Here is a 20,294-nt window from a genome sequence, read left to right as displayed (position 1 = left end):
AAGACAACGCTTGGGACTGATTAGTGCTAACAAATGTGGACGGCCGACAGACAGCACACCTACCTTCACGTAGGGGACACGATTTTTATCTTCGTGCACGGCCAGGTTGGTTTTAGACACTGCAGGGAAATACATAAAGGAAGAAGTTACATCTGGCGAAAGTTGTATAGTTTATTTTTTCTCAACCTCTGGATCCCCACAGATCACGGAGTCCCATTCACTCAGCTGCACTGATCCATATCAAGACAACATCACATCCTCCATACAGCACCAACACGAGCCGCGGCACCGTACACACAATGATACAGCACCAACCCGAGCCATGGCGCCGTACACACAATGATCCAGCCCCAACACGAGCCGCGGCGCCGTACACACAATGATACAGCCCCAACCCGAGCCGTGGCGCCGTACACACAATGATACAGCCCCAACCTGAGCCATGGCGCCGTCCACACAATGATACAGCCCCAACACGAGCCGTGGTGCCATACACACAATGATACAGCACCAACACGAGCCGTGGCGCCGTACACACAATGATACAGCACCAACACGAGCCATGGCACCGTACACACAATGATACAGCACCAACACGAGCCATGGCGCCGTACACACAATGATACAGCACCAACACAAGCCGCGGCGCCGTACACACAATGATACAGCACCAAACGAGTCGTGGTGCCGTACACACAATGATACAGCCCCAACACGAGCCAAGGTGCCGTACACACAATGATACAGCCCCAACACGAGCCGTGGTGCCGTACACACAATGATCCAGCCCCAACACGAGCCATGGCGCCGTACACACAATGATCCAGCCCCAACACGAGCCATGGCACCGTACACACAATGATCCAGCCCCAACACGAGCCATGGCACCGTACACACAATGATCCAGCCCCAACACGAGCCATGGCGCCGTACACACAATGATACAGCCCCAACACGAGCCATGGCGCCGTACACACAATGATACAGCCCCAACACGAGCCATGGCGCCGTACACACAATGATACAGCACCAACACGAGCCATGGCGCCGTACACACAATGATACAGCACCAACACGAGCCATGGCGCCGTACACACAATGATACAGCACCAACACGAGCCGTGATGCCGTACACACAATGATACAGCACCAACACGAGCCGTGGCGCCGTACGCACAATGATACAACACCAACCCAAGCCATGGCGCCTCACAATTATCCAGCCCCAACACGAGCCATGGCGCCGTACACACAATGATACAGCCCCCACCCGAGCCATGGCGCCGTACACACAATGATCCAGCCCCAACACGAGCCATGGCGCCGTACACCCAGTGATCCAGCCCCAACACGAGCCATGGCGCCGTACACACAGTGATCCAGCCCCAACACGAGCCATGGCGCCGTACACCCAGTGATCCAGCCCCAACACAAGCCATGGCGCCGTACACCCAGTGATCCAGCCCCAACACGAGCCATGGAGCCGTACACCCAGTGATACAGCACCAACACGAGCCATGGCGCCGCACAATGATCCAGCACTAACACGAGCCATGGCGCCGTCCACACAAAGATCCAGCCCCAACACGAGCCATGGGGCCTCCACTAAATGATACAGGACCAACCCGAGCCATGGCGCCATACACACAATGATACAACACCAACCCGAGCCATGGCGCCATACACACAATGATCCAGCCCCAACCCGAGCCATGGCACCGTACACACAATGATACAGCACCAACACGAGCCGTGGCGCCGTACGCACAATGATACAACACCAACCCGAGCCATGGCGCCTCACAATTATCCAGCCCCAACACGAGCCATGGCGCCGTACACACAATGATACAGCCCCCACCCGAACCATGGCGCCGTACACACAATGATTCAGCCCCAACACGAGCCATGGCGCCGTACACCCAGTGATCCAGCCCCAACACGAGCCATGGCGCCGTACACCCAGTGATCCAGCCCCAACACAAGCCATGGCGCCGCACACCCAGTGATCCAGCCCCAACACAAGCCATGGCGCCGTACACCCAGTGATCCAGCACCAACACGAGCCATGGCGCCGTACACCCAGTGATCCAGCCCCAACACGAGCCATGGAGCCGTACACCCAGTGATACAGCACCAACACGAGCCATGGCGCCGCACAATGATCCAGCACTAACACGAGCCATGGCGCCGTCCACACAAAGATCCAGCCCCAACACGAGCCATGGGGCCTCCACTAAATGATACAGGACCAACCCGAGCCATGGCGCCATACACACAATGATCCAGCCCCAACCCGAGCCATGGCACCGTACACACAATGATCCAGCCCCCACCCGAGCCATGGCGCCGTACACACAATGATACAGCCCCAACACGAGCCATGGCGCCGTACACCCAGTGATCCAGCCCCAACACGAGCCATGGCGCCGTACACCCAGGGATCCAGCCCCAACACGAGCCATGGCGCCGTACACCCAGTGATCCAGCCCCAACACGAGCCATGGCGCCGTACACCCAGTGATCCAGCACCAACACGAGCCATGGAGCTGTACACCCAGTGATCCAGCACCAACACGAGCCATGGCGCCGCACAATGATCCAGCCCCAACACGAGCCACGGCGTCGTACACCCAGTGATACAGCACCAACACGAGCCATGGCGCCGTCCACACAATGATCCAGCCCCAACACGAGCCATGGCACCGTACACACAATGATACAGCCCCAACACGAGCCGTGGTGCTTTACACACAATGATACAGCCCCAACACGAGCCATGGCGCCGTACACACAATGATACAGCCCCAACACGAGCCGTGGTGCCTTACACACAATGATACAGCCCCCACCCGAGCCATGGCGCCATACACACAATTATACAGCACCAACACGAGCCATGGAGCCGTACACCCAGTGATGCAGCACCAACACGAGCCATGGCACCGTACACACAATGATCCAGCCCCAACACGAGCCATGGCGCCGTACACACAATGATACAGCCCCAACACGAGCCATGGCGCCGTACACACAATGATACAGCACCAACACGAGCCATGGCGCCGTACACACAATGATACAGCACCAACACGAGCCATGGCGCCGTACACACAATGATACAGCACCAACATGAGCCATGGCGCCGTACACACAATGATACAGCACCAACACGAGCCGTGATGCCGTACACACAATGATACAGCACCAACACGAGCCGTGGCGCCGTACGCACAATGATACAACACCAACCCAAGCCATGGCGCCTCACAATTATCCAGCCCCAACACGAGCCATGGCGCCGTACACACAATGATACAGCCCCCACCCGAGCCATGGCGCCGTACACACAATGATCCAGCCCCAACACGAGCCATGGCGCCGTACACCCAGTGATCCAGCCCCAACACGAGCCATGGCGCCGTACACACAGTGATCCAGCCCCAACACGAGCCATGGCGCCGTACACCCAGTGATCCAGCCCCAACACAAGCCATGGCGCCGTACACCCAGTGATCCAGCCCCAACACGAGCCATGGAGCCGTACACCCAGTGATACAGCACCAACACGAGCCATGGCGCCGCACAATGATCCAGCACTAACACGAGCCATGGCGCCGTCCACACAAAGATCCAGCCCCAACACGAGCCATGGGGCCTCCACTAAATGATACAGGACCAACCCGAGCCATGGCGCCATACACACAATGATACAACACCAACCCGAGCCATGGCGCCATACACACAATGATCCAGCCCCAACCCGAGCCATGGCACCGTACACACAATGATACAGCACCAACACGAGCCGTGGCGCCGTACGCACAATGATACAACACCAACCCGAGCCATGGCGCCTCACAATTATCCAGCCCCAACACGAGCCATGGCGCCGTACACACAATGATACAGCCCCCACCCGAACCATGGCGCCGTACACACAATGATTCAGCCCCAACACGAGCCATGGCGCCGTACACCCAGTGATCCAGCCCCAACACGAGCCATGGCGCCGTACACCCAGTGATCCAGCCCCAACACAAGCCATGGCGCCGCACACCCAGTGATCCAGCCCCAACACAAGCCATGGCGCCGCACACCCAGTGATCCAGCCCCAACACAAGCCATGGCGCCGTACACCCAGTGATCCAGCCCCAACACGAGCCATGGAGCCGTACACCCAGTGATACAGCACCAACACGAGCCATGGCGCCGCACAATGATCCAGCACTAACACGAGCCATGGCGCCGTCCACACAAAGATCCAGCCCCAACACGAGCCATGGGGCCTCCACTAAATGATACAGGACCAACCCGAGCCATGGCGCCATACACACAATGATCCAGCCCCAACCCGAGCCATGGCACCGTACACACAATGATCCAGCCCCCACCCGAGCCATGGCGCCGTACACACAATGATACAGCCCCAACACGAGCCATGGCGCCGTACACCCAGTGATCCAGCCCCAACACGAGCCATGGCGCCGTACACCCAGGGATCCAGCCCCAACACGAGCCATGGCGCCGTACACCCAGTGATCCAGCCCCAACACGAGCCATGGCGCCGTACACCCAGTGATCCAGCACCAACACGAGCCATGGAGCTGAACACCCAGTGATCCAGCACCAACACGAGCCATGGCGCCGCACAATGATCCAGCACCAACACGAGTAATGGCGCCGTCCACACAAAGATCCAGCCCCAACACGAGCCACGGCGTCGTACACCCAGTGATACAGCACCAACACGAGCCATGGCGCCGTCCACACAATGATCCAGCCCCAACACGAGCCATGGCACCGTACACACAATGATACAGCCCCAACATGAGCCGTGGTGCTTTACACACAATGATACAGCCCCAACACGAGCCATGGCGCCGTACACACAATGATACAGCCCCAACACGAGCCGTGGTGCCTTACACACAATGATACAGCCCCCACCCGAGCCATGGCGCCATACACACAATTATACAGCACCAACACGAGCCATGGAGCCGTACACCCAGTGATGCAGCACCAACACGAGCCATGGAGCCGTACACCCAGTGATACAGCACCAACACGAGCTATGGCGCCGCACAATGATCGAGCACCAACACGAGCCATGGCGCCGTACACCCAGTGATACAGCACCAACACGAGCCATGGCGCCGTCCACACAATGATACAGCACCAACCCGAGCCATGACGCCGTACACCCAGTGACACAGCACCAACACGAGCCGTGGCGCCGTACACAAAATGATACAGCACCAACCCGAGCCATGGCGCCATACACACAATGATCCAGCCCTAACCCGAGCCATGGCACCGTACACCCAGTGATACAGCCCCAACACGAGCCATGGCGCCGTACACACAGTGATCCAGCCCCAACACGTGCCATGGCGCCGTACACCCAGTGATCCAGCACCAACACGAGCCATGGCGCCGTCCACACAAAGATCCAGCCCCAACACGAGCCATGGCGCCGTCCACACAAAGATCCAGCCCCAACACGAGCCATGGCGCCGTCCACACAATGATATAGCACCAACCTGAGCCGTGGCGCCGTACACCCAGTGATACAGCACCAACACGAGCATGGCGCCGTCCACACAATGATACAGCACCAACCCGAGCCATGGCGCCATACACACAATGATCCAGCCCCAACCCGAGCCATGGCGCCGTACACACAATGATACAGTCCCAACACGAGCCATGGCGCCGTACACACAATGATACAGCCCCAACACGAGCTGTGGTGCCGTACACACTATGATACAGCCCCCACCCACGTCATGGCGCCGTACACACAATTATACAGCCTCAACCCGAGCCATGGCGCCGTACACACAATGATACAGCCCCAACACGAGCCATGGCACCGTACACCCAGTGATCCAGCCCCAACACAGGCCATGGCACCGTACACCCAGTGATACAGCCTCAACACGAGCCATGGCGCCGTACACCCAGTGATACAGCCCCAACACGAGCCATGGCGCCGTACACCCAGTGATCCAGCCCCAACACAGGCCATGGCACCGTACACCCAGTGATCCAGCCCCAACACGAGCCATGGCGCCGTACACCCAGTGATACAGCCCCAACACGAGCTATGGCGCCGTACACCCAGTGATACAGCACCAACACGAGCCATGGAGCCATACACCCAGTGATACAGACCAACACGAGCCATGGAGCCATACAACCAGTGATACAGCACCAACACGAGCCATGGTGCCGTACACACAATGATACAGCCCCCACCCGAGCCATGGCGCCGTCCACGCAATGATACAGCACCAACACGATCCATAGCGCCTCACAATTATCCAGCCCCCACCGAGCCATGGCGCCGTACACACAATGATACAGCCCCAACACGAGCCATGGCGCCATACACACAATGATACAGCCCCCACCCGAGCCATGGCGCCATACACACAATGATACAGCCCCCACCCGAGCCATTGCGCCATACACACAATGATACAGCACCAACACGAGCCATGGCACCGTCCACACAAAGATCCAGCCCCAACACGAGCCATGGCGCCGTCCACTAAATGATACAGCACCAACCCGAGCCATGGCGTCGTACACCCAGTGATCCAGCAAACAACACGAGCCATGGCGCCGCACAATGATCCAGCACCAACACGAGCCATGGCACCGTCCACACAAAGATCCAGCCCCAACACGAGCCATGGCGCCGTCCACTAAATGATACAGCACCAACCCGAGCCATTGCGTCGTACACCCAGTGATATAGCACCAACAGGAGCCGGGCGCCGTACACACAATGATACAGCACCAACCCGAGCCATGGCGCCATACACACAATGATCCAGCACCAACCCGAGCCATGGCGCCGTACACACAATGATCCAGCCCCAACACGAGCCATGGCGCCGTACACACAATGATACAGCCCCAACACGAGCCATGGCGCCGTACACACAATGATACAGCACCAACACGAGCCATGGCGCCGTACACACAATGATACAGCACCAACCCGAGCCATGGCACCGTACACACAATGATACAGCACCAACACGAGCCGTGGCGCCGTACGCACAATGATACAACACCAACCCGAGCCATGGCGCCTCACAATTATCCAGCCCCAACACGAGCCATGGCGCCGTACACACAATGATACAGCCCCCACCCGAACCATGGCACCGTACACACAATGATCCAGCCCCAACACGAGCCATGGCGCCGTACACCCAGTGATCCAGCCCCAACACGAGCCATGGCGCCGTACACCCAGTGATCCAGCCCCAACACAAGCCATGGCGCCGCACACCCAGTGATCCAGCCCCAACACAAGCCATGGCGCCGTACACCCAGTGATCCAGCCCCAACACGAGCCATGGAGCCGTACACCCAGTGATACAGCACCAACACGAGCCATGGCGCCGCACAATGATCCAGCACTAACACGAGCCATGGCGCCGTCCACACAAAGATCCAGCCCCAACACGAGCCATGGGGCCTCCACTAAATGATACAGGACCAACCCGAGCCATGGCGCCATACACACAATGATACAACACCAACCCGAGCCATGGCGCCATACACACAATGATCCAGCCCCAACCCAAGCCATGGCACCGTACACACAATGATACAGCACCAACACGAGCCGTGGCGCCGTACGCACAATGATACAACACCAACCCGAGCCGTGGCGCCGTACGCACAATGATACAACACCAACCCGAGCCATGGCGCCTCACAATTATCCAGCCCCAACACGAGCCATGGTGCCGTACACACAATGATCCAGCCCCCACCCGAGCCATGGCGCCGTACACACAATGATACAGCCCCAACACGAGCCATGGCGCCGTACACCCAGTGATCCAGCCCCAACACGAGCCATGGCGCCGTACACCCAGGGATCCAGCCCCAACACGAGCCATGGCGCCGTACACCCAGTGATCCAGCCCCAACACGAGCCATGGCGCCGTACACCCAGTGATCCAGCACCAACACGAGCCATGGCGCCGTACACCCAGTGATCCAGCACCAACACGAGCCATGGAGCCGTACACCCAGTGATCCAGCACCAACACGAGCCATGGCGCCGCACAATGATCCAGCACCAACACGAGCCATGGCGCCGTCCACACAATGATCCAGCCCCAACACGAGCCATGGCACCGTACACACAATGATACAGCCCCAACACGAGCCGTGGTGCTTTACACACAATGATACAGCCCCAACACGAGCCATGGCGCCGTACACACAATGATACAGCCCCAACACGAGCCGTGGTGCTTTACACACAATGATACAGCCCCCACCCGAGCCATGGCGCCATACACACAATTATACAGCACCAACACGAGCCATGGAGCCGTACACCCAGTGATGCAGCACCAACACGAGCCATGGAGCCGTACACCCAGTGATACAGCACCAACACGAGCTATGGCGCCGCACAATGATCCAGCACCAACACGAGCCATGGCGCCGTCCACATAAAGATCCAGCCCCAACACGAGCATGGCGCCGTCCACTAAATGATACAGCACCAACCCGAGCCATGGCGTCGTACACACAATGATACAGCACCAACCCGAGCCATGACGCCGTACACCCAGTGACACAGCACCAACACGAGCCGTGGCGCCGTACACAAAATGATACAGCACCAACCCGAGCCATGGCGCCATACACACAATGATCCAGCCCCAACCCGAGCCATGGCACCGTACACCCAGTGATACAGCCCCAACACGAGCCATGGCGCCGTACACCCAGTGATCCAGCACCAACACGAGCCATGGCGCCGTCCACACAAAGATCCAGCCCCAACACGAGCCATGGCGCCGTCCACACAAAGATCCAGCCCCAACACGAGCCATGGCGCCGTCCACACAAAGATCCAGCCCCAACACGAGCCATGGCGCCGTCCACACAATGATATAGCACCAACCCGAGCCATGGCGTCGTACACCCAGTGATACAGCACCAACACGAGCCATGGCGCCGTCCACACAATGATATAGCACCAACCTGAGCCGTGGCGCCGTACACCCAGTGATACAGCACCAACCCGAGCCATGGCGCCGTCCACACAATGATCCAGCCCCAACCCGAGCCATGGCGCCGTACACACAATGATACAGCCCCAACACGAGCCATGGCGCCGTACACACAATGATACAGCCCCAACACGAGCTGTGGTGCCGTACACACAATGATACAGCCCCAACACGAGCCATGGCACCGTCCACACAAAGATCCAGCCCCAACACGAGCCATGGCGCCGTCCACTAAATGATACAGCACCAACCCGAGCCATTGCGTCGTACACCCAGTGATATAGCACCAACAGGAGCCGGGCGCCGTACACACAATGATACAGCACCAACCCGAGCCATGGCGCCATACACACAATGATCAAGCACCAACCCGAGCCATGGCGCCGTACACACAATGATCCAGCCCCAACACGAGCCATGGCACCGTACACACAATGATCCAGCCCCAACACGAGCCATGGCGCCGTACACACAATGATACAGCCCCAACACGAGCCATGGCGCCGTACACACAATGATACAGCACCAACACGAGCCATGGAGCCATACACCCAGTGATACAGCACCAACACGAGCCATGGTGCCGTACACACAATGATACAGCCCCCACCCGAGCCATGGCGCCGTCCACGCAATGATACAGCACCAACACGATCCATAGCGCCTCACAATTATCCAGCCCCAACACGAGCCGTGGTGCCGTACACACAATGATACAGCCCCCACCGAGCCATGGCGCCGTACACACAATGATACAGCACCAACACGAGCCATGGCGCCGCACAATGATCCAGCACCAACACAAGTCATGGCGCCGTTCACACAATGATCCAGCACCAACATGAGCCATGGCGCCGTACACATAATGATCCAGCACCAACATGAGCCATGGCGCCGTACACATAATGATCCAGCACCAACACGAGCCATGGCGCCGTCCACACAATGATACAGCACCAACACGAGCCATGGCGCCTCACAATGATCCAGCACCAACACGAGCCATGGCGCCTCACAATGATCCAGCACCAACACAAGTCATGGCGCCGTACACATAATGATCCAGCACCAACACGAGCAATGGCGCCGCACAATGATCCAGCACCAACACAAGTCATGGCGCCGTACACATAATGATCCAGCACCAACACGAGCCGTGGCGCCATACACCCAGTGATCCAGCCCCAACACGAGCCATGGCGCCGTCCACCCAATGATCCAGCACCAACACGAGCCATGGCGCCGCACAATGATCCAGCACCAACACAAGTCATGGCGCCGTACACATAATGATCCAGCACCAACACGAGCCGTGGCGCCATACACCCAGTGATCCAGCCCCAACACGAGCCATGGCGCCATACACACAATGATCCAGCCCCAACCCGAGCCATGGCACCGTACACACAATGATCCAGCCCCCACCCGAGCCATGGCGCCGTACACACAATGATACAGCCCCAACACGAGCCATGGCGCCGTACACCCAGTGATCCAGCCCCAACACGAGCCATGGCGCCGTACACCCAGGGATCCAGCCCCAACACGAGCCATGGCGCCGTACACCCAGTGATCCAGCCCCAACACGAGCCATGGCGCCGTACACCCAGTGATCCAGCACCAACACGAGCCATGGCGCCGTACACCCAGTGATCCAGCACCAACACGAGCCATGGAGCCGTACACCCAGTGATCCAGCACCAACACGAGCCATGGCGCCGCACAATGATCCAGCACCAACACGAGCCATGGCGCCGTCCACACAATGATCCAGCCCCAACACGAGCCATGGCACCGTACACACAATGATACAGCCCCAACACGAGCCGTGGTGCTTTACACACAATGATACAGCCCCAACACGAGCCATGGCGCCGTACACACAATGATACAGCCCCAACACGAGCCGTGGTGCTTTACACACAATGATACAGCCCCCACCCGAGCCATGGCGCCATACACACAATTATACAGCACCAACACGAGCCATGGAGCCGTACACCCAGTGATGCAGCACCAACACGAGCCATGGAGCCGTACACCCAGTGATACAGCACCAACACGAGCTATGGCGCCGCACAATGATCCAGCACCAACACGAGCCATGGCGCCGTCCACATAAAGATCCAGCCCCAACACGAGCATGGCGCCGTCCACTAAATGATACAGCACCAACCCGAGCCATGGCGTCGTACACACAATGATACAGCACCAACCCGAGCCATGACGCCGTACACCCAGTGACACAGCACCAACACGAGCCGTGGCGCCGTACACAAAATGATACAGCACCAACCCGAGCCATGGCGCCATACACACAATGATCCAGCCCCAACCCGAGCCATGGCACCGTACACCCAGTGATACAGCCCCAACACGAGCCATGGCGCCGTACACCCAGTGATCCAGCACCAACACGAGCCATGGCGCCGTCCACACAAAGATCCAGCCCCAACACGAGCCATGGCGCCGTCCACACAAAGATCCAGCCCCAACACGAGCCATGGCGCCGTCCACACAAAGATCCAGCCCCAACACGAGCCATGGCGCCGTCCACACAATGATATAGCACCAACCCGAGCCATGGCGTCGTACACCCAGTGATACAGCACCAACACGAGCCATGGCGCCGTCCACACAATGATATAGCACCAACCTGAGCCGTGGCGCCGTACACCCAGTGATACAGCACCAACCCGAGCCATGGCGCCGTCCACACAATGATCCAGCCCCAACCCGAGCCATGGCGCCGTACACACAATGATACAGCCCCAACACGAGCCATGGCGCCGTACACACAATGATACAGCCCCAACACGAGCTGTGGTGCCGTACACACAATGATACAGCCCCAACACGAGCCATGGCACCGTCCACACAAAGATCCAGCCCCAACACGAGCCATGGCGCCGTCCACTAAATGATACAGCACCAACCCGAGCCATTGCGTCGTACACCCAGTGATATAGCACCAACAGGAGCCGGGCGCCGTACACACAATGATACAGCACCAACCCGAGCCATGGCGCCATACACACAATGATCAAGCACCAACCCGAGCCATGGCGCCGTACACACAATGATCCAGCCCCAACACGAGCCATGGCACCGTACACACAATGATCCAGCCCCAACACGAGCCATGGCGCCGTACACACAATGATACAGCCCCAACACGAGCCATGGCGCCGTACACACAATGATACAGCACCAACACGAGCCATGGAGCCATACACCCAGTGATACAGCACCAACACGAGCCATGGTGCCGTACACACAATGATACAGCCCCCACCCGAGCCATGGCGCCGTCCACGCAATGATACAGCACCAACACGATCCATAGCGCCTCACAATTATCCAGCCCCAACACGAGCCGTGGTGCCGTACACACAATGATACAGCCCCCACCGAGCCATGGCGCCGTACACACAATGATACAGCACCAACACGAGCCATGGCGCCGCACAATGATCCAGCACCAACACAAGTCATGGCGCCGTTCACACAATGATCCAGCACCAACATGAGCCATGGCGCCGTACACATAATGATCCAGCACCAACATGAGCCATGGCGCCGTACACATAATGATCCAGCACCAACACGAGCCATGGCGCCGTCCACACAATGATACAGCACCAACACGAGCCATGGCGCCTCACAATGATCCAGCACCAACACGAGCCATGGCGCCTCACAATGATCCAGCACCAACACAAGTCATGGCGCCGTACACATAATGATCCAGCACCAACACGAGCAATGGCGCCGCACAATGATCCAGCACCAACACAAGTCATGGCGCCGTACACATAATGATCCAGCACCAACACGAGCCGTGGCGCCATACACCCAGTGATCCAGCCCCAACACGAGCCATGGCGCCGTCCACCCAATGATCCAGCACCAACACGAGCCATGGCGCCGCACAATGATCCAGCACCAACACAAGTCATGGCGCCGTTCACACAATGATCCAGCACCAGCATGAGCCATGGCGCCTCACAATGATCCAGCACCAACACAAGTCATGGCGCCGTACACACAAAGATCCAGCCCCAACACGAGCCATGGCGCCGTACACATAATGATCCAGCACCAACACGAGCCATGGCGCCGCACAATGATCCAGCGCCAACCCGAGCCATGGCGCCGTACACCCAGTGATCCAGCCCCAACACGAGCCATGGTGCCGTACACACAATGATCCAGCGCCAACCCGAGCCATGGGGCCGTACACCCAGTGATCCAGCCCCAACACGAGCCATGGCACCGTACACCCAGTGATCAAGCCCCAACACGAGCCATGGCACCGTACACCCAGTGATCCAGCCCCAACACGAGCCATGGCGCCGTACACCCAGTGATACAGCACCAACACGAGCCATGGCGCCATACACACAAAGATACAGCACCAACACGAGCCATGGCGCCGTACACCCAGTGATACAGCACTAACACGAGCCATGGCGCCGCACAATGATCAAGCACCAACACGAGCCATGGCGCCGTCCACACAATGATACAGCACCAGCATGAGCCATGGCGCCGTACACATAATGATCCAGCGCCAAACACGAGCCATGGCACCATACACCCAGTGGTACAGCACCAACACGAGCCATGGCGTCGTACACCAAGTGATCCAGCCCCAACACTAGCCATGGCGCCGTACACCCAGTGATACAGCACCAACACGAGCCATGGCGTCGTACACGCAGTGATACAGCACGTACAGCAGTGATACAGGCGCAGTTCACACAAACTCTTCTTACCATCCAGCAGATCCCGGATTTTATCTAAATAGATTTCAAAGTAAGACACCTGTAAGAGAAAAGCAAGACTGTATCATGGCCCGCAGTTACACGGTCATATCGATTATTAAAGGGGTTGTCTGGTTTATAAGCCCTGGCATCACATACCCCATCATGGCATTCCGAGTCAATAGGTGGGCACCCTTATTTGAGATATACATCAGTTAAGGTGGGAGCAGCTACAAAGAGTCTCCCCTCTTTAATCGGCATAATGTAATGCTTCAGTTCACCTGTGGTGGCGCTGCAGGGAAATTGAGCACTTGCTGCCAGATTCTCTGCAGATTACCGCTGATTTCTGGGGATCCCAGTAGTGGGACAAGCTGGCATCACCTTATTATTGGAGGACTTTTAAAATATATAGAGCATTGACAAAAGCAGATAAGCCTTTTAATGTTCTATGCTTTAAACCCTTAATCACCCCATGACTACACATGCATCGTGGGAAGCGGCAGGTTAAGGTGAAACATCACATACTTACAGCACGTAGATGGCTCAGTAGCCGAGCTGTGACTGACAGCTGACTTCCTGCTGTTAACCTCATACATTAATCGTGACAAGTAAGGGGTTAACAGAGGAAGGGTGCTTCCTCTATGACATCATCAGCCCTCTGCCATGAAATCACAGAGGGCTGATGGGTTGTTATGGCAACTGGACGCCAATCAATGGCGTTTGGGTCTGCCATGGTTTATCATAGGCAGAAATAGTGATAATACACTGCAGCATTATCGGAACAATCATAGGATCGCAGGTTCAAGTCCCATACAGGAAATAAAAAATAAAATAAAAATGTATGTAAAAAAAATAGCAATTTTTTTGCAAAGAAAATTTAAAAAAAATCAATCGAAGTGATCAAAAAAGTAATATGTACCCAAAATGGTACCAAGAAAAAAAAAAGCAAAATGTATATTTTTTTCCTAAAAGTTATACATTAGATGCATACCAAAATGATACAAATAAACTACAGCTCACCTCACCAGGCACAAGCCCTCATACTGTTATATCGATGGAAAAATAAAGTTGTAGCTTTTGAAAGGTGGAGATGGAAAAAAACTTGTTGCATCCTTAAATAGAGTTAAATGGGCTGTCCGGTTTAGAAAGTCCTTTTTTTATACACCCCAATAGGGATTATAATTTAACAAGATCCTCATCCAAAGTGGAGAGCGGTTATAAATTACACAGATAATTCATTGATGTGAATGGGCATTGTGTAATACTTCATTTCCTCTGTGGGGGCGCTGCAGGGAAACTAAACACTTACTGCCAGAATTCCCAACAAAAAACAGCTGATCACTGGGTGTCAAGGAACCCTTCTAACAATTAGGGATTGTCCAGAGAGCAGACCCCGCTGAGGACACACCCGCAGATTGGGGATGCTTCCCTTCACCATTCACATTAACAAATCATGACTACAGATTCCGTGAAGCAAAGGGTAAATGTATATCCTTCAGTCTAAGGTGCGCTGGGTTTGAAGTAACAACATCTCAGTGTCCGCAGAAATAGAAAGGCCTCCGGTAATCAATTGAAAGACAGTGACAGCAAGTGTTCAATTACCGAGCAGCGCCTCCGCAGGGCAAATGAAGCAATACAGTTTCCAAGGTTTTTTTCTGTTCTTGTATTTGATGCCTGGCGAATAAATCGCATTTACCTTAATATGAAATTCTAGGTTTTCATCCATGGAATAGATGTGATCAAATATGTCCTGTGCGATCCTTGGGATGATCCCCATGAGCTGATGATCGTGTAGCTTCCCCTGAGGAGAGATGGGACATTAGCAGAACGAGGCATTACAGGTGAAAACCTACATGGTGGCAGCTTCCGTCTTGTTTTGAGGTTCTTAATCTGTGATTGGTGTAGCCCAAGGAGTAGATGTCACATTTCTTGTGGTCCTCGCACGGGGCCCCATACTGAGACACAGAGTAGGGCCCGAGCCGAGTGGGTACTTGCATGGAGTTTATTTCAGACATGGTGCTGTATTTACAGCCAAGGTTCGTGAAGGTCAAGGACCTACTGGATGCGGTCCCACTAGACATTGCCCTTATGGTGTACACATGGCAAAGGTTTCTCCACCGCAGCAATTCCTCTAAGCCTTTCAGCAATGCAGAGAGGGATCCGCCTAACCAACCTCTTCATAAGGACGGTTTCACACGGGCGGAAAAAAAAAAAAAAAAAGCGATGGGCATTCCAGTGGGTTCCTTGACATTAGTAGGGTTTTGTTGCCTGCTACATCAGGGGTTGCTAAATATTGCTGCAATTTATGAGGTTTTGTAGCCTATGTTTCCCTATGAAACCTTCCTTTCCGTTGCAGCACATGAAAACGCGGTTTTCGTGCGGTGCATTGCAACTTTTACAGTAGAAAATCCTACTGTAAAAGCCCTAAAATAAGCCCTAGCTGCATTTAAACAAAAAAACAAACACAAAAAAACCCCCCGCACATGTATTACTCCGCACTTCTCCTTGAAGGTCCCCGACACTTGTTTGAAGTCTTCGGTCAGCGTTTCCTGCATTGGAGGTTCAAAATCCCTGCTTCAAGGAAGCGCTGGCTGTGATTGGCAGAGCTGCGACGCTCAAGAACCAATCAGAGGCAGCGCTTACTGGAGGCGGGGATTTTCAAACACCTGACCAGGAAGCTCTGCTGGAGGACTTCAAACAAGTGCTGGAAATACAGAGGAGACGCGCGACAGAGCAGGATAGCGCCTCTTAGGTGATGTATTGTTTTTTTGGTTTATTTTTCATGCAGCTAGGACTTATTTTCGAGTTAGGGCTTATATTTCAAGCCCCCTGGAAAATCACAGCCAAAGAGCGCTACAAAATTGTGCAGCTTTGTAGGGACACAAAATCGTGATATCGCCGCAAGAAAACCCAACCATATCGCACAGAACACACTGTCATCCGTGTGAAAGAGGCCCGATAAATGACCTGTGGACCGCTACAAGTGATGCTTCTCACATACTGCCAAATATCCCCTGAACCACACACTAGGGGGCGGCAGTGCTTTCTATTATACTGGTATTGTTACTGGTAGGTGCCCTGATTTTAAGAGTTCCATACGCCAATCACAGCGATCACATTGGTTCATCGAGCGCTGCATTGATTGGCTAAGCAGCGCTCAAGAACCAATCAGAGCCATCAGATTTATGAATTCCATAACCAGGAAGTGATTTTCTGTGGGTGGACGAGGACTGCAAGAAGTGTGTCGGAGAGCAGCGCGAGGGACCTGGAACGAGCTGTTAGGTAAGGTATTCTTATTTTTTAATGTAATGCAGGTACAACTTATTTTTGGGGTAGGGCTTGTATTCCAAGCCTCCCGAAGACCCTCCCAAACATCAGGGTAGGTCTTAATTTTGGGTAAACAGGGTATAATAGAGGACGATGTAGTGGCCCAGAGTTAGACAGCCCTTACCTACCTACTTCATGTGGAGTGTCTTTGTGTCTGTGTTGATTGTTGTAGAGTTATGTGTACGGTCTTCCACAAAGAGGTCACTGTCGGCGTCAACCAACCTGTGTATGTCCGTGCCCAGTACACCCTAACCTGTTCTGTGTCTTGTCAGTCATCGCTGTCTATCTCCGAGTTGGTTAGGGGGAGGAGTTGACTTAAGCGTAGGCCAGGGAAGAGAGAGAATAAGAAAGGAGAGGGAAGATGTAGGCAAGTCAAGCTCAGGCATGGACCAGTCTGTCGGAGCTAGCGCTTCCAGGTTCAGCCTAAGCCTGGCTGAACTCCCTAGGTTAAACGCTGGGAGTCAGGTAGTGGTGTCAATGGGTGGAGAGCCTTTTTCCTCCTTGCTAGGTAGGAGCCCAAGTCAGGGTAGACCCCGCGAAGTCCGGAGGAAGAGTGGCCACTTTCAACTGGGAGTTATCTTGTCCCTGCCAGAGTGTTAGTGACAACCACAGGAGAGCCCGTTCTAATCCCTCCATATCACCACAAGAAAAAACGCTGAGGTCCTAAAGCTCGAATCCCAATGCAGACGTCGGATTCCCTGAGAGAAGAGTAGAAGGAAGAGAATTTTACACCTTATTCTGACTGTCTAAGAATTTGCATCAGTTATCAAATATTCACTTGCAAATTGTTCACTGTAACTTTGGACTGCTGCTCTGAAGTAAACTGTGTGCCTTCAGTTTACCATTGTTTCACTGGACTGGACTCTATTTCTACACTACATCTCATCTGCAAGGCACTGGCGTCACCTGACATTTAGACCTGTGAGGGTTGACCATCATTTTGAGGTATCCAGTCTGCTGCATGAGTCATCCCTCTGGTCAGAGGAGCCACCACCGTGACCCAAGAGGGAGTTTCCACTCGGGCCACCGCAGCCAACAGGGGGCCGCCGCAACAATCATTTCCCCAACACCCGCCGTAGGGTTAGCGTCTGCTCATGTAGAAGGAGCCGCAGATCAACATCCCATCATTACCTCCATCGTGTGAGTTTTTCCAGATGACGTCTGACCGTAGGCAAAAATGGTTCCATTGTAACCATCCAAAACATCTGAACAAAAAGAAAGGAAACGCGTTAGTAGGCGAAGTCAGTAAAAATGAGTTGCAGATAAGTTTGACGTAAATACCACCCCCCACCAGCGTAACCTATAAAGCTCCACTCATTGTCAGCAACATCCTAGATAGATAGATAAATAGGACAGTAACATCCCTACCCTATAGGGAGTGTGTATAATATTATACATACACTCATTGTCAGTAACAGCCCTCCCCTATGAGTGTGTGTGTGTGTATTATATATATATATATATAAAACTTTCTCTGTGTAATTGTGACATTGATATAAGTAAAGGCCCTTTTACACGAAAAAAATTATAACTGAAAATTCGCCCAAACGACCAAAAATGAGCGATAATCGTTACATGTTAACGCAGGCATTGTGCTCTCTTTTCGTTTCTATTATGGATTTTAGTTCACTTAAAATCCATCGTTCTGCCGCTAAAAAACTGAGTAGATACATTCCATTTGAATGTATTTCGCTCATCTTTTAATAGACTGCAGGATGTTCTCCCGCGGCATGTTTACGCTAGCCAAGAGGAGAACAATGCAATCTGTGGACAACAACAAGGAGAACAATGGAATGTGTCTGCAGCTGTTTGCACAGGTGGGAGTGTGATTATTCACACACTGGGCTCTGCAAACAACTCCTAGGAGGTGCTTTTACATGCAAATGAAGATGATAATATGTTAATGGACATTAACACACTATGCACATAGATTGAAAGATTGTCTTTGCTTGTAAAAGTGCCTTGATGCGGGGTAACATGACCATTTGCATAAAACGCTGCGTGGATCACACAGGGTTTTACTGCTGTGGAGCTAGTGGTGAGCCGGCCTACCGCCGTGTACGGCAGTGATGTTATACTGCGCACGACTGCAGATGTTGGTCTTCCTGTCTTTTCTTTGTTTAAAACTTCCCTCTCTGCCACTTCACAATGGCGCGTATCAACGCCGCCCATACAAAATGTGATTGCATAAGGACAGCGTTGATTACACACCCATAGAGAACAATGTGCAAAAGAGAAAAAATATTATAATATATATATATATATATATATATATATATATATACACATACATATATACACACACACACACACACACACACACACACATACACAGTGGGGTCGAAAAAGTATTTAGTCAGATCCCAATTGTACAAGTCCTCCTGTAATTGACATCATAGGTAGACATCAACTATGAGAGACAACATGAGAAAACATCCAGAAAAATCACATGGTCTGATTAACGAATTTATTTGCAAATTATGGTGGAAAATAAGTATTTGGTCACCTACAAACAAGCAGGATTTTGGGGTCTCACAGACCTGTAACTTCTTCTTTAAGAGGCTCCTCTGTCCTCCACTCATTACCTGTAGTAATGGCACCTGTTTGACACCTTTCCATAACCTCCAGCAGTCACACTCCAAACTCCACTATGGTGAAGACCAAAGAGCTGTTGAAGGACTCCAGAAACAAAATTGTAGCCCTGCACCAGACTGGGAAGACTGAATCTGCAATAGGCAAGGAGCTTGGTGTGAAGAAATCAACTGTGAGAGCAATAATTAGAAAATGGAAGAGATACAAGACCACTGATAATCTCCCTCGATCTGGGGCTCCACGCAAGATCTCACCCCGTGGGGTCAAAATGATCACAAGAACAGTGAGCAAAAATCCCAGAACCACATGGGGGAACCTAGTAAATGACCTGCAGAGAGCTAGGACCAACATAACAAAGGCTACCATCAGTAACACACTACGCCCCCAGGGACTCAGATCCTGTAGTACCAGACGTATCCGCCTGCTTAAGCCAGTACATGTCCGGGGCCGACTGAAGGTTGGATGATCCAGAAGAGTATTGGGAGAATGTCATATGGTCAGATGAAACCAAAGTAGAACTGTTTGGCAGAAACACAACTCCGTGTTT

At 54.0% G+C, this 20,294-nt stretch overlaps 1 protein-coding gene across 1 annotated transcript in view; it reads right to left on the bottom strand.

The window, feature by feature from the left end:
* The window catches only part of KIF5C (kinesin family member 5C), a 94,031-nt gene that overhangs the window by 59,385 nt on the left and 14,352 nt on the right, over nucleotides 1-20,294 (bottom strand). Inside the window, exons 3-6 of the mRNA XM_066575191.1 lie at nucleotides 18,287-18,360; nucleotides 15,525-15,629; nucleotides 13,841-13,889; nucleotides 64-119 (exon numbers count right to left, since the gene is read on the bottom strand). Coding sequence (XP_066431288.1) covers nucleotides 64-119; nucleotides 13,841-13,889; nucleotides 15,525-15,629; nucleotides 18,287-18,360 — 284 coding nt within the window. The remainder of the gene's footprint in view (nucleotides 1-63; nucleotides 120-13,840; nucleotides 13,890-15,524; nucleotides 15,630-18,286; nucleotides 18,361-20,294) is intronic.

The sequence above is a fragment of the Eleutherodactylus coqui genome, chromosome 8 (genome assembly GCF_035609145.1).
Source record: "Eleutherodactylus coqui strain aEleCoq1 chromosome 8, aEleCoq1.hap1, whole genome shotgun sequence".
Lineage (NCBI taxonomy): Eukaryota > Metazoa > Chordata > Amphibia > Anura > Eleutherodactylidae > Eleutherodactylus > Eleutherodactylus coqui.
The sequence above is the reverse complement of the archived record's forward strand: the minus strand, read 5'-3'. Positions and strand labels throughout refer to the sequence as shown.